The sequence below is a fragment of the Macaca fascicularis genome, chromosome 10, assembly GCF_037993035.2.
Source record: "Macaca fascicularis isolate 582-1 chromosome 10, T2T-MFA8v1.1".
In the NCBI taxonomy this organism is placed as follows: domain Eukaryota; kingdom Metazoa; phylum Chordata; class Mammalia; order Primates; family Cercopithecidae; genus Macaca; species Macaca fascicularis.
The window spans coordinates 28,704,314-28,727,914 of NC_088384.1; the positions used below are offsets into that span (position 1 = coordinate 28,704,314).

General features: G+C 51.3%; 1 protein-coding gene, 1 long non-coding RNA gene and 2 pseudogenes across 2 annotated transcripts; 3 read left to right on the forward strand and 1 right to left on the reverse strand.

Annotated features, from left to right (window-relative positions):
* The first annotated feature begins 5,948 nt into the window (after positions 1-5,948).
* LOC135965475 (uncharacterized) lies at positions 5,949-13,357 on the forward strand. Its single transcript, XR_010578431.2, has 3 exons — positions 5,949-6,455; positions 9,919-10,036; positions 13,218-13,357. It is a non-coding gene; the product is annotated as an uncharacterized lncRNA (long non-coding RNA).
* On the reverse strand, positions 10,218-10,768 carry LOC135965473 (NADH dehydrogenase [ubiquinone] 1 alpha subcomplex subunit 2-like; annotated as a pseudogene).
* Positions 13,358-14,441: 1,084 nt separating the features above from the next.
* Positions 14,442-22,321, forward strand: LOC141406924 (putative inactive beta-glucuronidase protein GUSBP11). Its single transcript, XM_074003168.1, is given in 8 exon segments — positions 14,442-14,499; positions 18,937-19,094; positions 19,193-19,612; positions 21,172-21,354; positions 21,663-21,770; positions 21,772-21,848; positions 22,024-22,155; positions 22,282-22,321. Coding segments are annotated over 8 exon segments (1,176 nt in total).
* LOC102123222 (glutathione hydrolase 5 proenzyme-like) overlaps positions 21,700-23,601 on the forward strand; it is a 68,746-nt pseudogene continuing 66,844 nt past the window's right edge.

Genomic DNA, 23,601 nt, shown 5'->3' on the forward strand with positions numbered 1-23,601 from the left:
AGGGTGGGAGGAAGCGCATCCCAAGGCCCAGGATCTGCCAGGCGACTCATGGAAGAGAAAACACAGGCAGGTACTGAAGCTGTAAAAGGTTACGCAAATGTATGTTTGAAACTGGAAATGAAACAAGGTAATTTTCTCTGCCACACAGACAGCAGATTGGCAAAAAGTTAAGAACATGTTAGTATTCAGGGGAGGTTGCATTCAAAGAAGCAGCTACCTTCAGAGGCTGCTGGTGACCCTGTGAGCAGCTGGAGCCCTTTTGGAAAGTCAGCTGGCTAGAGCTGTTGAAACTTGCTATCTGCACATCCTTTCACCCAGATTTCCCTTTCCCGGGTGTGTGTCTTCCACAGGGGATTTATGTATTTTATGGGTTGAATTGTGTCCCCTCCCCCAAATGTAACTGTTTCTATTCTCAACCCCAGAGACTCAGAATGTGACTGTGTTTGGACACAGAGTTCTCCAAGAGGTAATTCAGGTGAAGTGAGTTCATTAGGGTGGCCCCTAATTTAATATGCCTGGGGTTCTTACAAGGAGAGGTGGTCAGCGCACAGAGAAGTTCAAGAGAAGACCCTGTGCTGACCGAGATAGAAGTCAGCCATCTCCACGGCAAGGAGAGAGGCCCAGACAAACCACCCCAGGCTGACAGCTTGACATTGGGCTTCCAGTCTCCAGAACTGTGAGGAACCAGATTTCTGTGGTTAAGCCCTTCAGTCAGCGTGCATGTTATGGCAGCCCCGGGAAACTGCTCCAGCCTATTAGGACACACATGGGATTATGCTCCCTGTAGAAAGGCTGCCTAGAAAGGACATTTTATCACGACAGGCTCCACCAGCACTGAGAGGCTGACCCACTGTGGAACATGGCCTCCCTTAAGCAATATTACAGTGACATGCGTGGGTACAGCTCCTGCCTGGTGGGTCTGCAGGGATGTGTTCTGTGAGATGACACTTTACACACAGATGCATAGAGTAGCTTCACCTTCTTTTGTTGTAATCACCACTCCCCCAACTTGTTTGTGTAGAAGTGTTGGATTTTAAATCCTGGAGGAGGTCTGGCAGGGCAGAGGAGCTGCCGGTTGCCAGACGTACAATTAGGGTGGGGAGTTAAAATGGTAACAGTATGAGTATGTTGCTACAGTGTTACCATTGTACCCAATTCTTGTAGCAACATGCTGAGATACTCCTGGCATAACAGAAAGTGAAAACAGAAGGATTTTCTCTGATCTTCCTCTGATAGGTGAAAGGGACTTTGCCTGTAACCAAGTTGCCACTGGGGACTAATGGCAGCCAGATTCATTTGGGAGAGGACAGTGGCTCACTCAAGTGTGAAAGCCCTAGGACAGAGCCTAGGGAGTCCCCATATTCGTGTTTGAGTCCTGGGCCCACCCTGGTTTTCTGGAATCCCTGTCTGTGGAGACCCTTCTTTGCCCAGTCTCACCCCAGACCAGCACTGGCCATGGTTGGTAGCAGGGGGCCCCTGCCCTTCTTTGAAGAAGGTGGAGAAATGGAATCCATCCAACAGCTCCTGCTTGATCTGCTGTGTGGAGCTCTGCAAAGAGAGTGAGCCAGGCGAAGACGTGTCAGTGGCCTGCCTGGCTGACCCCATAGTGGGATACCCCATTAGAACTCCTCCCTGGCGCCCCCTTCCCCAACAGGATTTGGCACACAGGAGGATCTGCGTACACCTCCAGCCAGAGGAGCTTGAGGTCTCCGGCAGATGACAGGTTGAGGTCTTGGAATTCAGATCTGAGCAGACAAACTGTGTCCTCGACACTCACCTTCCCATCCTGAAGGCATGGTCAGGGCTGTGAACCTGACATACCTATCAGGCTCCAAACCCCCAACAACCTACCTGCTCCTGTCCAGGGAGGGCCCCTCTTCTCCTGTTTCCCCCAAACACATGGGGAGGGGCTCAGCGCTGCCCTGATGGACACAGCTGAGGCCTGGCCTCAACGGGCCTGCCCTGGGTCCTGTGTTACCTGTGGGTGCCTTCTGGCAAACGGCCAGGGGCGTCGAGGGTGAGGGTTGAACCAATGTCTATATTCTCGAGAAAGACTCTCGTTTTGGCCTCTTCTGCGACGAGGAGGTCGACAGCACGTCGGGACACAGCAAGAGAACATGTTGTTCCCTTGGGTGTCAACTACCAACTGAGCTGGAAATGGGGCTGTGTGTATAATATGGGTGCCTAGTTACCAGAATTCTAAGTTCTGTTGGGGTCTGTCAGCAAGGAAGTGAGGTCACTTCTTGTAGGTTCCATCCTGTAAGCTCCTCCTTTCCATAAGACCTACTCAAGGCCTCATTGGGCTTCTGGCCGCTCACCCTCCCCTGTCAACTCCTTACCTTTCACCATTATGCCAAAGTGTGCCCCTTCAGCACCTTGGGAAGACCTGGATGTAACCAGGGTTCCAGTTTTAAGGAGACAGTTCTGGGTCAAACAACCTTTATCTTAGCAGTTGTGAGACCCTAGAGAACTCCTTTGGTGTTTTGGGGCCTTCCCAGCATGCACAATGGGGGTTATGCTAGCATCTCCTTCCTAGGGAACTCATGAGGTGTGTTTGAGATAGATCTTATAAAACTCATGGTGTGGTGTTCCCTGTAGATATTGCACACAGTTACAGATGGAAGAAATACAAGAAGCATTGAGAGGTAGCATGCAATACAACTCCAGTGGGCCTGGGGTCCACAGTGTGGTCTCAGGAGAAGACACTTTTGCTCTGGGCCTCCTCTTTCATGCTGCACCAGTTGAGGTTGAGATTAAATGAAATTCAGACATCCTCCTCCTCTGACATTTCACCTTCCAGTGCCTTCCCATTTTATTTAGACCCAGACCCTGTGCCCCATCTCAGCCGAGGGTGGGCAGCATCCACAAAGACAGCACTGAGGGGTTAGTGACTCCCTTCTGAATGATGGAGTGTGACACAGGTGATGGAATCGCACTTCTGGGGTAGTTCAGGATGTTACAACAAAGAGCCGTAGCCTGGGGAGCTGATCAAAAACAGAATTATGTTTCTCCCAGTTCTGGAGGCTAGAAGTTGCATATCAGGGTACCAGCCTGGTCAGGCCTTAGTGAAGTCTCCTGCCACATTCACTGAGCTTTTACAGTGCTGTCCTTTCTTTGGAGGACGGTTCAAATTTAGGAGCATGGGTAGACCTCCATTCAAAGCCCAGCTCCCACTTGTAGCTTGGTGACCATGAGGAAGTCATAGAACATCCCTGTGCCTGTTTTCTCCTCTGAGAAATGGCGTTAGTGAGAATTGCTTCCCTTTTTAATCACAGAAAATAAAGCATGCAAAGAAGTTAACTCGGTGCCATTGGGCAGAGAGTGAGAGGCCAGCAAACCAGAGAGATCAACTTGCCCACATCAGTGGTGAGGAGTGGGGAGAGTGGGTGAGGCTGGGGCAGGAAGCAGGCCAGCCTGCCAGAGCCCAGGAACAGGTGAAGAGTAAGAGTGAGCTCCTCACCCTGAATTCTCAGGGGACACAGACATGCAGGGCCTATGGGGAGCACAATCATCAGGGCTGCCCTCGTTCCCCTGGTTTCCCCCATATCTGATGTGGTCCCAGGGCCCCCTCCTCCTGTGTTTCCTCTCTGCCCTGCTGTCTTCCTGGCTGCCCTCCCAGGACTCATTTTTGGCCCTGGTCAGGTGGAGTCTTGAGGTAACTATAGGCCTGTTAATAACTCCTCAGAGGTTCAACCCGCCGTTTGTTGAGACCTCTGAGCTTAGTCAGAGACCTCCACCCGCTGGGACCTGAGAGAAGGCTGGAGGGAGCTGACAGTGCAATGGCGGTTTTCCCTGGGGCTGCCGCTCCAGGACCCACTGGCAGGTATCTGCCAAATTCGAGCTTTCTTTTGGGTCTCTGGGGTTCTGAGGTGTGATTTTCCCTCTGAAGATAGGCTGAGTCCCTGGTGGGTGCCTTAGCCTCAGAAATGGGTCCCCCTGAGCTGGGAGCTGTGCTCTAGCCTCAGTGTGCTAGGACACCTCACACCTGGCCCTGCCCATTCCGGCTTCCAAAGCCCACGGAGAGGGTCTGTAGAAATTGCTAGACACAAAAGGGCTACAAATAAGTCATAGGAAGTGTATTTACATAACTCAGTGGTTTTCAGCCATTACTATACATTTACTTCAGGAAAGGAGATATTTAAAAATGTGAATACCCTGTGTCACCCTGCAGGGACTTGGGATTATTTGATGGGGCAGAAAACAGGCATCTTTGGTTTTTTTTGTTTGTTTGTTTGATTGTAACAGGATCTTGTGCTGTGGCCCAGGTTGTAACACAGTGGCATGATCATGGGCACTGCAACCTTGACCTCCCAGGCTCAAGGAATCCTCCCTTCTCAGCCTCCCAAGTGGCTGGGACTATGGGCATGTACCACCATGCCATGCTAATTTTTGTGTTTTGTAGAGACAGGGTCTCACCATTGCACTCAGGCTGGTCTTAAAGTCCTAACCTCAATCTGTACTCCTGCCTCTGCCTCCCACAATGCTGAATTTATCTTTTAAGATCTTCCCTAGTGCTTTGACTAGGCACCCAAGCAAAGAAGGCTTTGCTTGCAGAAGGCTTGTGGAACCCTGTTGAGGCTGCATCTTCTTCACAGCCATCAGATTGTTCCCTGAGGTGTCTGCTTAGCAGTGCACAGGCTATTTACATCAAGGGCTTTGGGGAGCTATTGGGTTTGGGGGTTGGCTGGGGCATGAGTGTTGGCTGTGGGATCTGTCACAACCTGGTCCTATGGGACACCCAGTCTAGGATCCTCCTTCCCAGACCACCATCATGTGTCTCACCACTCCTATGGCAGGAGGTCAAAGATCATGACCCTGTGGACAGAGGCATCCAGGTGCAAGACTGATGTTGGGTGAGTCATGTGGGCAGGGGCGAGGCACAGCTGCTTGCTGGAAGGGTGTTGGTAAGTGTTGGTCCTCCAGCTGTCACGTCCTGCTATTCTGCTGAATCCTAGTGATCCTCACTTGGAGTCTGGGTTTCAGAAGGGTGTGGCCCTGGGTTCTTGGCTGGCTGAGCTTGTAGTTTTGCAGCCTCTTTTGGGCTCTTGTATGTGAGGCCTGACCTGAGTTGCTTCAGGAAACCTTTGCCCCTGAGGCTACCTCCTTCTTAAGAGCAGAGCCTTTGTGTGGAGATCTGGCTGGCCTCCCTAGCGCCCAGCGTGTCCTGTCCTGTTATGTCTGGGTTTGAGGCTGTGTGCAGGGGTCTCTTCCCATAGAGGAGACAAGGTCAGTCGTGCGGGTCAGAGTGAAGCATGGTGATCCCAGCTGGCTTTGCCCAGCCTTTGACTGGAGGAGTCTGAGAATGACCAGGCCTGGGGAGCTGCCCTTCCTGGGAAACAGCTTGTCTCCTCCCCTATTGTGGAGTTTCTGGATGTGACCCAGAGTGTGCTGGGCCTCTGTAGCATGTGCTGGGTGTAGCCATGTGATTCAGGGTGGAGGTGCAGGGGATCATCTGCTCTGAGCCAGGTAAGGCCTGGACAGGACTGGGGCACCTGTCAAAGAAGCCGGTTCTGATGGGAGAGTAGGCATGGATAGGGAGGGGACAGGGTCACCAGGTCTGTGTGTCACCTGTTCTTGCTGCTTGGTCTGCCCTGGGAGTGATAACAGAGGTGGAGGCTGCTGTGGACCCACTTTGGCTTCCCAAAAGCAGGTGTTCATATGGGGAGCAAGGTGGGTGGGGGACAAACTGGTCTCTGAGGTGTTGAGTGATTCTTTGCATGGCTTTGTCCTTTTTCTCTCTGCTGTCCCCAACAGCTCTGCTGTACCAGCCTATTGACCAAGTAAGTTGTGGGAGGGCACCAGAGTCACTGAGAACAGACCATTTGAAAAGTCAGGCAGAGGGATCCTGGGTCCTGAGTATGCCTCCCTGGCCTGTGGTAACCATGCCAACAGGGCCAGGGCCTCAATAGAGCTTAGCTACTGAGCTTGGCATTTGGCCAATTGCTCTCAGTGAAGGCAGGAATATTTTGCTTCCCCAACCCCTGTCTTTTGGTCTCCAGGATCCTTGGAGCAGCTGCAGGGTGGGTAGAGGGGTATCTCTCCCAGCTGCGTGGTGAGATGAGCCTCCACCTGGCTGCCTCTGCCAGGGGAAAAGAGTAAAGACTGCAGCAGGGAGAAAAGCCAGCTGGGGCCCTTTTAGAGTCAACCCTGCTGCTCCGATTCTAATTTTCAGTTCAGATTTTGCAGGCATGAGTGTGGGTCCCTGAGGGCCTGCCCTTTGAATTCTTTCGGTGAGGACTGAGCATTGCCCAGGGGCTTCTCATTTGAGTCCCAGAAGCACGGCCCCGAATTCACCACCTCATCCCTTCCCAGGACCTGCTGAAGCGCACACCTGTGGACCACCCAGACTGCCTGCCGCTATACGATGCCCTCCGCATGCCCCAGGACTTCTTTCTGTCATCAGTGAGGACATTGACCCCTCTGGACTGCAGTCACAATGGACTCCCAAGGGGCAGGTGAGCTCAGGGCCCAGCAAGTCCTCACACTCAGGTTGAGGAGCCCGGGGTGGACCAGATCCCCAGTTTCTTCTCTTACGGCACAGGTATCACTTTGTGCCCCTGGTCTCTGCAACCCTGATCCCCCATTCCCAGCCAAGGAGAAGTCTTTGGTCCTTGGTCACACTGATTTGATTCCCTGTGGCATTTTGGGCCCGAGGCTGAGAGCTTTAAGCCCAGTGTGTCAATAATTTTCCTAGGAATCCACTGAGCCAGAAGAGGAGACAGGCCTGGAAAGTCTCTCCATGTCCATAACACAGTCTTTGAGCTGTGTCAGAGCTGGATTCTTTTCCTCGGGTGGGCTGTCTGGAGACCCCAGGCATTGCTTCCCACACCAGGGAAGTCAGCCTGTGGGTACCTCATTCTTGAATGCAGACACCAGCCTCTGGCCAGCGTGATGCCATCAGGGTGATCCAGGAGGCTGAGGGAGCAGGAGATCTCAGCCGCTGTAGGTTGGCCTGCACAAGCAAGAGTCAGGGAGTGAACCCCACAGAGGGAAAGGCTAGTACTAGAGGTGGCCAAGGCCATCCAGGTTGCTGGAGCTTTTTTTTTTTTTTTTTTTTTTTTTTGAGACGGAGTCTTGCTCTGTCGCCCAGGCTGGAGTGTAGTGGCCGGATCTCAGCTCACTGCAAGCTCTGCCTCCCGGGTTTACGCCATTCTCCTGCCTCAGCCTCCCGAGTAGCTGGGACTACAGGCGCCCGCCACCTCGCCCGGCTAATTTTTTGTATTTTTTAGTAGAGACGAGGTTTCACCGTGTTAGCCAGGATGGTCTCGATCTCCTGACCTAGTGATCCGCCCGTCTCGGCCTCTCAAAGTGCTGGGATTACAGGCTTGAGCCACCGCGCCCGGCCTGCTGGAGCATTTTACATGAGCTCCTGGATATCAGACAGCAGTTTCCCTGGGAAACTTCTATATGCAAGGATGGGGGTTAGCCCAGTGAGGGGAAGCAACACTCAGCATTAGAGGCACAATTCACCCCTGTGGGTCGGCAGCCTGGCCCAGATCAAAGGCTTCCTGATGGATAGAGGCTGTTAAGTGGCCCTTAGGAGTGAAGACTGCCAGGGTTCATGCTCCTGTGTTGTATTTGTGAGCGAGGGGCGGGTCTGGAGAGTGTCTGATGGTGCATAGGGAGCTGTTTCTGTGCAGTTGCTGGTGCCAGTTTGCAAAACCATGGAATGTCACTAGTTTGTTTTGGTCTGGGGATATCTGAAAAATCTCTGGAAGACTTCGAGTAGCATCGGTTGTAGGTCATCTTAACTGTACGCCCTCAGTACACGCACCTACATATTGCAGTATACGTAGGTCACACGGTGTGTCATGGAGACAGGAAAGGCTGGGACAGATGGTCACAGCCCCAAAGAAGCCCTCCTGACTCTGAGAGTGGCTGAGCGGAAACTATGGAAATCCTCATGGAGTGGAAACCATCCGGAGCCCAGGTGAGAGGCAGCTACAGGTCGTTCCAGGACACTTTTGCGGCCCCACCCAAGGCAGCCCGGGGTCTCCCATCCCCTGGGTGTTCTTTTTTAAATGTGTCCACCATAGATGAATTTGGATTTGGTTCCCTCGTTGGGTCTTGTTGTTGTGTATTTTTGTGTGAATGCCAATACCACATTGTCTGGATCACTAGAGCTCTTCTATGTCATTTGTAATCAGGGAGCATAATACATCCATGTACTTTGTATTTTCCAGTGGTGAGATTGCTAGATGACATAGTAGTTGTATTTTTAATTTGAGGAGGAACTGCCGGCTATTGCTCATAGTGCTCGACCTGGGAGGCAGAGATTGCACTGATCCAAGATTGCACCACTCCATTCTAGCCTGGGCAACAGAGCGAGACTGTCTCCAAAACAAAACAGAGATTCTCTGTGACAATGACTGCATTGGCCCCTCAGGAGGGAGCGCTTCTCCAGGGCAAGGTGAGGGGAAGCCCAGTGATGGGAGCGCTGCCCAGAGAGGAGTCAGTTCCAGTGGCGGGGGCCCTGGGCTTTGGCCGAGGACTGTGCATTGGCAGCTGCTCTGCCTCTCATAGCCCTTCCCAGCTGCACACATCATGAGTGTCAGTGTGCAGTCACAGGCCTGCCTCCTTTGGGCCACTTTCTGACCATGATTTTTGCCTGTGGGGCAGGGTAATTTCAGGATCTAACTTAATGCACTTGGATGTTCTTAGCCCCAGGAGGCAGCTCTTCTCATTCTAGCCTTTTGTTTTGTTTTGTTTTATTTTGTTTTGTAGAAATGGGGTCTTGCAATGTTGACCAGGCTGGTCTCAAACTCCTGGGCTCAGGTGATCCTCACACCTTGGCCTCCCAGTGTGCTGGGATTACAGGCACGAGCCACTGTGCCATGCTAATTTTCTTACTACTAGTTTTTGTAGAGCTAGGGTCTCGCTGTGTTGCCCAGGCTGGTCTCTAACTCCTGGCTGCAAGTCACTCTCCTGCCTCAGCCTTCCAGAATGCTGGGATTACATCCCCTTCTTACCTTCTCTGCCAGAAGAGCCCCCGTAGTGTGTGAGTGCTGAGTCATGCAGTCTTCTGGGTGCTGAACGGGCTTTGCCGCTCTGGTCCTGGGCTCCGTATGTGGACGTGATCTGTGTGAACAACTACTACACTTGGTATCACGACTACGGGCAACTGGCATTGATTCTGCTGCAGCTGGCCCCCAGTTTGAGAATTGGTGTAAGACTTATCGCAAGCCCATTATTCAGAGCGAGTACAGAGCGACAGAATTGTAGGGTTTCACCAGGTAAGCGGTGTTGAACTTTGTGATTGTGTGTTCTCTCTGGGCAGAGATGTCACTCGCCTCCCCTGGCCTGCCCTGTGCCCACTGCAGTGTGCCCCTTGCTTCACCTTTGGGCTCACCTCCTGCTACCCCGTCCACGTTGCCTTCTTGCCAGCAGCCAGGCCTCTGCCCCACTCGCTTGGTCCTCAAAAGTGGCCTCCTTACCGGCCTTGTTTCCAGACAGCCTCCTATCACCCATGCCCAAGTGGTCTTTCTAACTCCTGACCTCAAGTGATTTGCCTGCTTCAGCCTACCCAAATCCTGGGATTATAGACGGGAGCCACCACGCCCAGCCTGTCCTCATTTTTTTATCCCTCTCATTTTTTTGTCTTCCTATCCAAAGATAGGTTGCTTTATCTTGTCGGTTTTTTTTTTTTTTATGTGGATTCCTGAACCCCATCCAGCCCCTCGTTCCCTCCCCAGCCAGCTCACACTGGTTTCTCACAGCTCCTGGGACTCCCGCTGACACATAAAGAACAGCCACCCACAGTGGACTGCGCTGTTCTGTTTGCACCCTTAAATTTATCGTGCTTACAGAATGCCACTTCTGCAAACTAGTCAAGTAGGGGGAAGTGGCTCGTGGATATGCACCCTTGCTCATCCCCTTTGAAAAGGTAACCAGTTCTGATTTCTTTTTTCTTTGAGACAGAAGTTCATTCTTGTCACCCAGGCTGGAGTTCCGTGGCACAATCTTGACTCACTGCTACCTCTGCCTCCCAGTTCAAGCGATTCTCCTGCCTTGGCCTCCCAAGTAACTTGGATTACAGGTATGCACCACCATGTTCTCCTAATCTTTTTTTTTTTTTTTTTTTTTTTTAGTAGAGATGAGGTTTCACCATGTTGGTCAGGCTGGTCTTGAACTTTTGACCTCAAGTGATCCACCTGCCTTGGCCTCCCAAAGTGCTGGAATTACAGGCGTGGGCCACCATGCCTGGCCCCAGTTCTGAATTCTTTTTTTTTTTTTTTTTTGATGAGGCAGAATAAAGTTTTATTTTTATATTAAGCTACTTTGCCTCAGTGGTTACACAGTAAGGGATAGAGGGTAGATGAGGACAAGAACACCCTGAGAAAGTATTTTACAGCACAAGCTTTATGAGGAATAGGAGAACACATTTTTTTCACATTATACTAAGTCCAGCAGAGGCCAGGCTCTGGGGCTGTTGCTCTTATTCCTCAGTGGAGGCTTCAGGCTTTACCACTTAGCACGTTCTCCAGGGCTCTGGTTACCTGATCAGCACTGAAGTTGTTCAAAGGGACATTCTTCTCTTGGCCAAATGCGTAGCGGGCCCAGAGCTTGGGCTGCACATCGGAGCATTCGCAGATTAGGATGGGTAGGTCGGGATTCACCTTCTTTAGCTCCACATAGCGTTTCTCAATGAAGTCCCTGACACCCTGGCTGCCGGGCGAGCGCTGACATAAGTGGATGCGAATCTCACGCAGGCCCAGCTTTGCCCTGATTCCTCAACTCGCTGCGGCCGCCGCCATCTTGGCTAATACCCCCAGTTCTGAATTCTTAAGAAACTCCCGAGAGGTTCTAGGTCAGCACTGATAGACCTGGGTGCTGCAGGTGCTGGGTGTGGTGGCTCACACCTGGAATGCTAGCACTTTGGGAGACCGAGGTCAGAGGCTCTCTTGAGCCCAGGAATTTGAGACCAGTCTGCACAACATAGACCCCATCTCTACAAAAAATTTAAGATTAGTTGCGGCCGGGCATGGTGGCTGACACCTGTAATCCCAGCATTTTGGGAGGCCGAGGTGGGTGGATCATGAGGTCAGGAGTTCGAGTCCAACTTGACCAACATGGTGAAACCTCGTCTCTACTAAGAAAATACACAAATTAGCTGGGTGTGGTGGTGTGTGCCTGTAATCCCAGTTACTCAGGAGGCTGAAGCAGGAGAACTGCTTGAACCAGGGACGCAGAGGTTATAGTGAGTTAACATCGTGCCTCTGCACTCTAGCCTGGGTGACAGAGCGAGACTCCGTCTCAAGAAAATAAGAAAAATAAAAAATAAAATCAGTTGGTTATGGTTGTGCTTGCCTGTAGTCCCAGCTACTTGGGACGCTGAGGTGGGAAGATTGTTTGAGCCCAGTAGGTCAAGGCTGCCGTCTGCCATGATTGCACCACTGCGCTCCCACCTGGGGGACAGAGTGAGACCTTGTTTCAAAAAAGAAGCCTTGCAATGATAGAAATGTCCCTTATACGCACTGTGTGAAATGGTGGCCACTAACTACATGTGGCTATTGAGGTCTTGATATATGACTAGAATAGCTGAATTTATTTAGTTTAATTAAAAATAATTTTTTTTTTGAGAGAGCCTCACTCTGTTGCCCAGGCTGGAGTGCAGTGGCATAATCACAGCTCACTGCTCAACCTCCTGGGCTCAAATGATCCTCCCTCCTCAGCCCCCCAAGTGGCTGGAACCACAGGCATGCGTCACCACACCTGGCTAATATTTAAACTTTTTGTAGAGACTGGGTCTCACTGTGTTGCCTAGGCTGGTCTTGAACTCCTGGGCTCAAGTGCTCATCCTCCTGCCTTGACCTCTCAAAGTGCTGGGATTCCAGACCTGAGCTGCCATGCCCAGCCTGGTTTAATTTCATTATACATACATACATACATACATACATACATACATACATACATACATACATTTAAGATAGGGTCTCGCTCTCTCACCCAGGCTGGAGTGCAGTGATGCAAACACAGCTCACTGAAGCTTCAACTTCCGGGGCTCAAGCAGTCCTCCCACCTCAGCCTCCCAAGTAGCTGGGACCCCCGGTGTGTGCCACCATGCTTGGCTACTTTGTGTAGTTTTTGTAGAGATGGGGTCTTGCTATATTTCCCAGGCTGGTCTTGAACTTCTAGGCTCAAGCAGTCCTCCCACTTTGGCCTCCCAAAGTGCTGAGATGACAGGCATGAGCCATCATGCCTGGTCCCAAGGCATATTTTTACTTCTAGTGTAGTTCAGCCTTAAGACTGTACCAGCAGATAGAGATGGAAAAGTAAGATGAATCGAATATCAAATTACATTTATAAATAAAGCAATTACTAATTAATGACTTTCTTTCTTTCTTTCTCTCTCTCTCTCTCTCTCTCTCTCTCTCTCTCTCTTTCTTTCTTTCTTTCTTTCTTTCTTTTCTTTCAACAGAGTCTTGCTGTTGCCTGTGCTGGAGTGCAGTGGCATGATCTCTGCTCACTGCAGCCTCCACCTCCCACGTTCACACCATTCTCCTGCCTCAGCCTCCTGAGTAGCTGGGAGTACAGGTGCCCGCTACCATGCCCAGCTCATTTTTTGTATTTTTTGTAGAAATGGGGTTTCACCGTGTTAGCCAAGATGGTCTCGATCTCCTGACCTTGTGATCTGCATGGCCTCAACCTCCCAAAGTGCTGGGATTATAGGCGTGAGCCACCGTGCCTGACCATGTTGGGTTTTTTTTTTTTTTTTTTTTTTTTTTTTGAGACAGAGTCTCGCTCTGTCGCCGGGGCTGGAGCGCAGTGGCCGGATCTCAGCTCACTGCAAGCTCCGCCTCCCGGGTTTACGCCATTCTCCTGCCTCAGCCTCCTGTGTAGCTGGGACTACAGGCGCCCGCCACCTCGCCCGGCTAGTTTTTTGTATTTTTTTTAGTAGAGACGGGGTTTCACCGTGTTCGCCAGGATGGTCTCGATCTCCTGACCTCGTGATCCGCCCGTCTCGGCCTCCCAAAGTGCTGGGATTACAGGCTTGAGCCACCGCGCCCGGCCTGTTGGTTTTTTTTTAAACCTCCTTTTTATTCTGGGTTAGATCATTCCCTGGCTGTCTTTATCCTAGCATCAGTCAGTCCTGCTGTCACTACAGCCCCCTGTGAGGTCAGGTATTTTCGTCACAATCAAGTGGATCTTTATTTTTTATCTGACATTTACAATTCTGCCAGTTCTGATTCTTAAATTCTCTTTGCCTTGAATTCCAGGATCCATCTCTGATGTTCAGTGAAGATGACCAGAACAGTCTGCTAGAGCAGTACCATCTGGGTCTGGATCAAAAACATAGAAAATACGTAGTTGGAGAGCTCATCTGGAATTTTGCTGATTTCATGACTAACCAGTGTAAGTGGCAGTTTGGCTCATGGGATAATATACCTGTCCTAATTTTTTCAGGTTGCCTTGCCCTTTCTGGATATTTTGGTTGTAAGAATATTGGAAAGAAAGTGAAGAAACTGGTTTAATCTATGTAGGTCACGCTGAGGATTTCCTAGGTAAAGGAAGTTGTGCTTAGGAAGTAGGAAAGCAGTCAGGCCCCCGCTTCCCAAATACAGTCAAAAAGCAAACAGGAGAGTCTCCTACAGTGAGGTGGACATGGCTTGCTTGCCTTTTTCTTGTCTATTTCATAGCCAAGGAGGAAGGAAAAACTGGACCTCATTATGGATTTACTTTTGGGATACACTGATTATTCCAGAGGAAGGTACAAAGTCTGAGAAGCTTAAGGTATTTCAGTGTTTTTTATATTACTCACTTGCAAAAAGCAGGCTCATCAAACACAGGTGAGTTTCAATGTATCTTGAATATGGCAGCATTTAAAAGTCTTCAGACTGGGCATGGTGACTCATGCCTGTAATCCCAGCACTTTGGGAGGCCAAGGTGGGAGGATCCCTTGAAGCCAGGAGTTTGAAACCAGCCTGTTAAGCAGAGCAAGACCCCATCTCTACAAAAAAATAAGCACATTAGCTGGGTGTGGTGGTGTGTTCCTGTAGTTCCAGCTGCTTGGGAGGCTGAGGCAGGCGGATCACCTGAGCACAGGAGTCGGGGGCTGCAGTGAGCTGTGATTGCACCACTGCACTTGAACCTGGGTGACAGAGCGACACCTGTCTTAAAAAAAAAAAAATGGGTCTTCAAAGACCAGAAGATCTGTGCTGTCACATTGGGTGACTGAGGGGCTGCAAAGTTTGCAATGAATGTTTCCCATTTCTTCTTAGTTTATGGACTTACCATCCTTGGCAGTTTGGTGGGTTGGAGAAGGATATGGTGATGGCGGGAGTTACAATACATTACTTGTAGGGGAAGACAGGCTTTTGAAAGGTTAACGCTTAAAAGTGAGAATGGAAAAGGGATGAGTGAATGAACAAGATGAGGTGAGAGGGAAGAGGTAAAGGGAAAAGGAGAACGAGAAGCTCTTCTCTGCATGGCACCTGGGATGAATGGTTTCTGGGGACATCCCTGATGGCAGTTTTGTGGAGAGGCGCAAAGATTTATGTGGTAAGAAATGAGCTGTAGGCCCAGCGCAGTGGCTGACAGCTGTAATCCCAGCTACTCGGGGGGCTAAAGCATGTGAATCGCTTGAACCCAGGAGGTGGAGGTTGCAGTGAGGGAAGATCATGCCATTGCACTCCAGCCTGGGCAACAAGAGTGAAACTCCATTTCAAGGAAAAAACAAAAAACAAAAAACCAGGGGGCTGGGTGCAGTGGCTCATGCCTGTAATCCCAGCACTATGGGAGGTGGAGGTGGACAGATCATGAGGTCAGGAGTTTGAGACCAGCCTAGCCAACATGGTGAAACCCCGTCTCTACTAAAAGGACAAAAATTGACTGGGCATGGTGGCGGACGCTGGTAATCCCAGATACTTGGGAGGCTTGAACCCAGGAGGTAGAGGTTGCAGTGAGCCGAGATCGCACCACTGCACTCCAGCTTGGGCAACAGAGGGAGACTCTATATCAAGAAAAATAAAATTAAGTGAAGAAGGAGGAGGAAGAAGAGGAAGAAAAAGAAGAAGAAATAGCTAGATGTGGTGGCTCAGGCCTGTAATCCCAGCAATTTGGGAGGGGAAGGAGCAGGAGGAGGAAATGAGGAAAAGGAAATAGCCAGGTGAGTCGTGGTGGCTGGTGCCTGTGAGGAGGAGGAGGAGGAGGAGGAGGAGGAGGAGGAGGAGGAGGAGGAGGAGGAGGAAAAAGAAATGGAGGAGGAGGAGAAAGAAACAAACAGCCAGGCCTTGTGTAGTGGCTCATGCCTGTGAGAAGGAGGAGGAGGAAAAAGAAATGTAGGAGGGGGAGGAGGAAAAAGAAATGAAAGAGGGGGAGGAGGAGGATAAAGAAACAGAGGAGGAGGAGTTGGAGGAGGAGGAGGTGGAGGAAGAGGAGGAGTTGGAGGAGGAGGAGGAGTTGGAGGAGGAGGAGGAGTTGGAGAAGGAGGAGGAGTTGGAGGAGGAGGAGGAATTGGAGGAGGAGGAGAAGGTGGTGGGATTACAGGTGTGAGCCATTGCATCTGGCTGGAAATCACATCTCATCATGAGATCTGGAGGGCACATACTCGAACCACATTAGCCTTTAAGGGAAATTCTGGGCACCTGGCTATTCCTGAGAAGTAAATTAGCAACTTGATAAGAAGAAGGTAGTAATTGGCTGGGTGCAGTGGCTCACACCTGTAATCCCAGCACTTTGGGAGGTCAAGACAGATAGATCAACTGAGGTCAGGAGTTCAAGATCAGCCCGGCTAACATGGTGAAACCCCATGTGTACTGAAAATACAAAAATTAGCTGGATGTGATAACGGATGCCTGTTATCCCAGCTACTTAGGAGGCTGACACAGGAGGATTGCTTGAACCCAGGAGGTGGACGGTGCAGTGGGCTTAGATTGGACCACTGCTCTCCAGCCTGGGAGACAGAGCGAGACTCCGTCTCAAAAAAAAAAAGAAAAGAAAAAGAAAAAGGTAATAAGAGCTCAGAACAATAGCCATCCAAGTTGGTTACAGCCACAAGATATCTGATCCCCTATAGAAAGTAAAGATGACATCTTGACAAATGTCCCTAAGTTGTTTTCGGAAGCGCAGATCTCCACCGGATGAAAAATGGTGACAGCTTTCCCTTCGACCTCAGATAAGGGTGAACCGAGGACTGAACTCTGACTGGCGTTCTTTGTTCCAAATTTCTTCCTGAGGGGCCTGGAGGGAATCACACTCACAGGAAGAAACTTAACACCCCTTCTGCTGACCCCAAGGTTTTAGATAAAGCTTTGCTTTCTTAGCCAACTGTAAACTGAAGAAATACTTGAATTGGCCAGGCGTGGTGGCTCACGCCTGTAATTCCAGGACTTTGGGAGGCCGAGGTGGGTGGATCACCTGAGGTCAGGAGTTCGAGGCCAGCCTGGTTAACATAGTGAAACCCTGTCTTTGTTAAAAATACAAAAACTAGCTGGGTGTGGTGGTGAGCATCTGTAATCCAGCTACTCAGGAGGCTGAGGCAGGAGAATCACTTGAACCAGGGAGGTGGAGGTTGCAGTGAGCTGAGATCGGGCCATTGCCCTCCAGTCTGGGTGACAGGGTGAGACTCAAAAAAAAAAAAAAAAAAAGAAAAAGAAAAAGGAAGGCATCTTCTCTGGCACCCTTTAGTCTTATTCTTTTCTTTTCTTTTCTTTTTTTGAGATGGGGTCTCGCTCTGTCACCTGGGCTGGAGTGCAGTGGCACAGTCTTGGCTCACTGCAACCTCTGCTTCCCGGGGTTCATCGATGCTCCTGCCTCAGCCTCTCATGGACCTGGGATGATAGGTGTATGCCACCCCGCCTGGGTAATTTTTTTTTTGTTTTTTTGTATTTTTTGTAGAGACAGTGGTCTCATTATGTTGTCCAGGCTGGTCACAAACTCCTGGGCTCAAGTCATCCTCCTGCCTCCCCCTCCCAAAGTTCTGGGATTACAGGTGTGAGCCACTAAGCCCGTCCTGAATTACTGATTTATACATACTGTATAAACTTTTGCATCCTACTTTTTCTTACTTTTGTTAAATGTGGCCTAAAGCTGCCTCATAAACAGTGAACTATATCCTAATTTAAGCATGTAAGCATTTCACTAAAGGAATATACAAGTAAAATTTTAAAGAAAGAAAATAAGAAAGCATAAACATTTGGGAAAAAGCCTTTAGGCCTTGTCAGTTTCTACAATGTATTTATTTTCACTATGCTGGGGACTCCATTTCCAGTATTAAGGTCCATTCTCAGAAGGTGGATTTGGCGAGCATGAGAAAAGGGGTGGAGGAGTAATCGTACAAACAATTGTGTCCAGTCCAGGTTCCTAGGACCAGAGGGACCCCTCTGTATGGCAGAGGCACCCGACAGCCATAATTGATGTGTACCCTCAGAATGACTTTACGGTCAAAGAAGAAAGTCCGTTCGGAGCCCCAAGCTAAGGAATCAGGAGTGACAAGATCCTGGAAGGATGCCAACCTGTGAAACTCTGAGTCAAGAGGTCAAGCTGGGCACTTGGTTTCTCAGGTCGACCGCTTGGCCCTCTTCCAAGTTGTACTTTCCTTCTTTCCTTTACTTCCTATTCTAAAGTTTTTTTAGTAACCATTTTTTAAATACTATCTCACTCTATACCCAGGCTGGAGTGCAGTGGCTCAATCTCAGCTCACTGCAACCTCCACCTCCCAGGTTGAAGAGATTCTCCTGCCTCAGCCTCCCAAGTAGCTGGGATTACAGGCACTCACCATCACGTCCAGCTAATTTTTGTATTTTTAGTAGAGACATGGTTTCACCATGTTGGCCAGGCTGGTCTCCAACTCCTGATCTCAGGTGATCCACTGGGCTCAGCCTCCCAAAGAACTGGGATTACAGGCATGAGCCACCACGCCTGTTCCTGGCCTGCTTTTTAATAAAATTTTACTCCTGCTCTGCAACTTACCTCTATCTGGTTTCTACTTTATGACCCTCGGTTAAATTCTTTCTTCTGAGGAGGCAAGAATTGAGGTTGTTTCAGTTGTGTATGGATTCACCACCGGGAACTCGGATACCTTCCACAAGTAACAGGTCGAGGATGCTAGGTGAAAATGTTATGGAAGCTGCTTGCTTTTTACAAATGTAGTGGTTCTCATGTCCAGCCACAGCCACTGCACCTGTGTGAAAGTCCCCTTAATAAACCTATGTCTCGGCCGGGCGCGGTGGCTCAAGCCTGTAATCCCAGCACTTTGGGAGGCCGAGGCGGGCGGATCACAAGGTCAGGAGATCGAGACCACAGTGAAACCCCGTCTCTACTAAAAAAATACAAAAAATTAGCCGGGCAAGGTGGCGGGCGCCTGTAGTCCCAGCTACTCGGGAGGCTGAGGCAGGAGAATGGCGGGAACCCGGGAGGCGGAGCTTGCAGTGAGCCGAGATCGCGCCACTGCACTCCAGCCTGGGCAACAGCGTGAGACTCCGTCTCAAAAAAAAAAAAAAAAAAAAAAAAAAAAAACCTATGTCTCTTTTACTGTCTCCAGATCTCTTCCTCTACCCTTCCACACGGTGCCTTCCCTACTGGAGTAAAGTGGGGTCCAGCAGGGCACCCTCTCCCTGCAATTTTTTTTTTTTTTTTGAGATAGATTCTTGCTCTGTCACCCAGGTTGGACTGCAGTGGTGTGACCTCGGCTCACTGCAACCTTCGCCTCCTGGGTTCAAGTGATTCTTCAGCTTCAGCCTCCTGAGTAGCTGGGATTACAGGCGCCTGCTATCATGCCTGGCTCCTCCTTTTTTTTTTTTTTTTTTTCTTTTTTTAGTATTTTCAGTAGAGAGGGGGCTTCGCTGTGTTGGCCAGGCTGGTCTCGAACTACTGGCCTCAGGTGATCCGACCACCTCAGCCCTCCCAAAGTGCTGGGATTACAGGCCTGACCCACTGCACCTGGCCTCTCTCCCTGTATCTTCAAAGCCAAGAAGGAACTTCTCTCCCCTTGGTTAGGGTCAGGGTCCCAGAGATCCAAGGTCAAGGCTACAGCCGCCTCCCAAGGACGTGCATCCCTGCAAGAGGCTGCATCCAGCAGTCATGGAAGAGGCTCCGCTGGGGCCTGCTCCAATTCCTGCTGGGGAAAGCAAGTGGAGGTGCCCCTTGAAGAAACAGTAAGGCCACCAATCTCGGGGGTTCTGTCCTGACCTGTGGCCCTGGATCATCCAGCCTCTGCTGGGATGGCAGCAGATGACGCCCTTCTTGGCTGGAGCTGAGGGTGGGGGTCCCGCTTCCCCAAAGGCCTAGCCCTGGATTCCAGCCACAGGTTCTACTGAGCAGCGCCTGGCGCTGCCCCGCCCCTCCTGGCACTCGCCCTCAACAAACATGGCGCCCAAGGCCTCACGCGCGCCATGCCGCACGCGCCTCAGGCGAGAAGCCCGCAGGGCTTCCCCTGCGCCGCTCTCATCTCCTCAGACTGGCTGACAAGAGGAGGAGCGGGAAGTATGACCTGGCTGGTGGCGGTGTCCTGGGCGGCTCTCCGGCGGCTGTTGTGTGGCTGCCCGCAGGCGCTGCTGGGCGGGATGCTGTACATCCGGCAGAGCGCATCGCGGGAGCGCAAGGAGCTGGACGGCCTCTGAAGCTTCCAAGCCGACTTCTCCAACAACCGACTCCCGGGCTTCTAGGAGCAGAGGTAGGCGCGACCGTTGCGAGAGGCGCCCGGAAGCCCGGCGTTGGGAATGGCCTAAGCCCCGGCGCCCTGCGGCCTCCTTCACCTGAGTGCCCGGGAGCTGGGGGCCCGGAGGAGGTTAAAGGTCAATGGGCTTGGGGGCGCGGGGTTGGAGGACTGGGGTACTGGGGTGACTAGGGGGACCCAGGAGGGCCAGGGCGGAGGAGGCGGGAGGAGGAGGAAGCGCTCCTGTCCAGCCGCCTCCGGAGGCGAAGGCTGAGCCCGGGCAGTCTCCTAATATTTATTTTTAATTTTTGAAATGTTTTTGAGACTGGGTTTGGTCCTGCCGCCCAGGTTGGAGCAGAGTGGCGCAATCCTAACTTCTGAGCTCAAGCGATTCTCCCGCCCCAGCCTTGCAACTTAGCTGGGGCCGCCATGCCTAATTAAAAAAAAAAAAAAAGAAAAAAAAAGAAAAGAAACTTGGTCGGGCTTGGTGGCTCACACCTGTAATCCCAGCACCTTGGGAGGCTGAGGCGGGCGGATTACCGGAGGCCAGGAGTTCAAGACCACCCCGGCCAATGTGGTGAAACCCCGTCCCTACTAAAAACACAAAAATTAGCCGGGCGTGGCGATGAGCACCTGTAATCCCAGCTACTTGGGAGGCAGAGGCAGGAGAATTGTTTGAACCAGGGAGTCGGAGGTTGCAGTGAGCCGAGATCAAGCCACTGCACTCCAGCCTATGCAACAGACTGAAACTCTGTCTCAAAACAAAAACCAACTCTTTCGTTTTGTTTTGTTTTTTAAGATACAGGGTCTCACTGTGTTATCCAGGCTGATCTCGAACTACTGGCCTCAGGCCATCTTCCCACGTTGGCTTCCCAAAGCACCGATTATAGGCATGAGCCACCAGACACTCGTCAGGCCGGAGCAGCAGGCGCTGCACAGAGCTGGGCCCAGAGATCGCCAGCAGGGGACAGTTTAGACATTCTGATGTCGGCTCTGCTGAGGGGGGAAGGTACGTTGGTTTTCAGGGTTCAGATAGAGGACAGACTGTGACATCAGACCAAAGACGCCACCCCTGTTGCCCTCCTGACTTGGATGTGGTCAGCAAAGAAGTGGGATCCGGTGAGGTCTGGGCCGCGTTTGCCTGATCTACATCCTCTTTTTCTTTTTCTTTTTTTTTTGAGACAGAGTCTCGCCGTGTCACCCAGGCTGGAGTGCGATGTTATGATCTTGGCTCACTGCAGCCTCCGCCTTCTGGGTTCAAGCGATTCTCCTGCCTCAGCCTCCTGAGTAGCTGGGACTACAGGCGCCGCCACCACCCCCAGCTAATTTTTGTATTTTTAGTAGAGATGGGGTTTCACCATATTGGCCAGGCTGGTCTCGAACTTCTGACCCCAGTGGCCCAGGTGCACAAACTGCCCTGGCAGTTGACCTGTCATCAGCAAGTTATCTGTCTTTTGTGCCAGGAGTCCTCACCATGTGTCAGGGCTTGTGCTAGGCCTGGGGGCACAGCTGTGCAGCACTGTTTTCCCGGATCCCTTTGTGGGCCTAGGAGCTGAGCCCGGCCCTTCTCTTCGCAGTCGGGCCCCACCTTGGACGTACCAGTTTCCATTTTCAATGACATCAGCCAGGACTGGCGGCTGCAGCATTTTGTCAGCTGGATGTGGTATGAACGGGAGGTGCCCCTGCTGAAGCGATGGATCCGGGACCTGCACATAAGAGTGGTGCTGAGGATTGGCAGTGTCCACTTCTATGCCATTGTGGTCAGTGTGGCCAGGAGCAGGCAGGGCAGGTGTGTGGGCACAGCTGCTGAACAGCATGGGACCCTCAGATTCCACCCACAGCCTGTCTCCTGGGGTGGGACAGTGGGGGGCCTTACCCTGCCCTGGGGGCTGTGCCCTGTGTAGGTGGATAGGTGGCCTGATCTACCCCACTGGGATGTCCTTTTTCCCGTCTGGCTGGCAGGCCCTTGAGCCCCATGCTGCGGGTTATGTGAGGGCGTGCCCGATAGCAGAGCCCCTCCTCATGCCCCGACCTGCCACCCCCTTCTCATATATCCCTATGTCTGCAGTGGGTGATTGGTGTCCACAAGCTAGAGCATGAAAGGGGCTACCTCCCCTTCGAGGCTGACAGCAGCAGTCTATTCCGGGTGGGGCCCCTGCCCTCCCGCCTCTGCGTCATCAACTGTCGCCATCAACAACACGCTCGCCCCCCACCCTGCCACCAGGGACCATCCGTACACGACTGACAACTCCAAGTGAGTACCATCCTGCCTCCACTGCACGCACCCACCTTCCCGCCCCACCCTGTGGTCTTCCTGCCAGGGACAGGGTGGCCTACACAGAGAGGAGGCCCTGATCTGGGGAGGCAAGTGACCTGAGGGCAAAAGACCCATGGCAAGGGCCCAGCAAACCACAGTCCTCCTGCCCTAGGTATCCCAAGGGTTACTTTGTTCAGAACACAGACTTTGACTTCTTCAACTATGCAGGACTACAGCGGTCTGTGCTTCTGTACACGACACCAACTACCTACATCGATGACATCATCGTCACCACTGGTGTGGAGTGAGACAGAGGTGAGAGCTTCTGGTAGGATCCTCCCTCAGCGGGGCTCAGGGTGGCTCTGTTTGTTACCTGTTTGGAAAGCTCTCCCAGGAAAAAGGTTCATCCAGCATCTCTGAACCTTCACAGGTTCCCAACCACCTACGAAGCTAAAATCCAGGCTGTCTGAGCGGGCACGGGCTCCCGAGATCACTCATGTGGTTGATCTTGCTTGGAGAAGAGGGGTCTGGCTCAACGTCACATAGCTCAGGGTGGCAGTCCTGTCCCTTCCCCACGGTGCTGCTCTCACTCTAGCTCCCCTTGATATACATCGTGCTCAAGGAACAGGCAGCTTCAGGGGGCCGGGTGCGGTGGCTCACGCCTGTCATCCCAGCTCTTTGTAAGGAGGACTTGGTAGGAGGATCACTTCAGGCCAAGAGTTCAAGACCAGCCTGGGCAACATAGCAAGACCATCAGCACAAAAAATTTAAAAATTCTTCAGTCATGGTGATGTGTGCTGGTAGTCCCAGCTACTGAGGCAGGAGAATCAGTTGAGCCTGGGAGGTCAAGGGTGCAGTGAGCTGTGACCGCGTCACTGCACTCTGGTCTGGGCAACAGAGGGAGACCCTGTCTTTTTTGTTTGTATTTGTTTTTGAGCTGGAGTCTCACTCTGTAGGAGCCCAGACTGGAGGGCACTGGTGCACTCTTGGGCTCACTGCAACCTCCACCTCCCAAGTTCAAGTGATTCTCCTCCCTCAGCCTCCCTAGTAGCAGGGATTACAGGCACCTTCCACCATGTCCAGCCAATTTTTGTGGTTTTTGTTTAGTAGAGATGGGGTTTCACCATGTAGGCCTGGGTTGGTCTTGAACTCCTGACCTCAGATGACTCACCTGCCTTGGCCTCCCAAAGTGCAAGGATTACAGGTGTGAGCTACCGTGCATGACTGGGATACCTTGTTTTTAAGGGAAAAAAATTATTTATTTATTTATTTTTAATATATCTTTTTCCTTTTGTGAGATGAGGCCTTACAGTGTCAACCAGGCTGGATGGCAGTGGTACAATGATTGACAGCTGTTGTGGGGCCGCAGTTGTCAGTTTCAAAGAATTTAGGCTGGGTGTGGTGGCTAATGCCTGTCATCCCAGCACTTTGGGAGGCCATGGTGGGCGGATCGCTTGAGCTCAAAGATTAGAGACCAGCCTGGGCAACATAGTGAGACCCTGTTTCAAAAAGAATAAATAATTAAAATAAATAAAAAATTTAAATAAGAAACACACAGGAAAGGTGATGCAGCATAGAGCAATTTATTGTAAAGGGAAAAATATTTTGCAAGTGAAATGCAGAATAGCCCGGGCACAGTGGCTGACACCTGTAATCCCAGCACTTTGGGAGGCTGAGGTGGGTGGATGACCTGAGGCCAGGAGTTCTAGACCAGCCTGGCCAATGTGGTGAAACCCCATCTCACACTGTC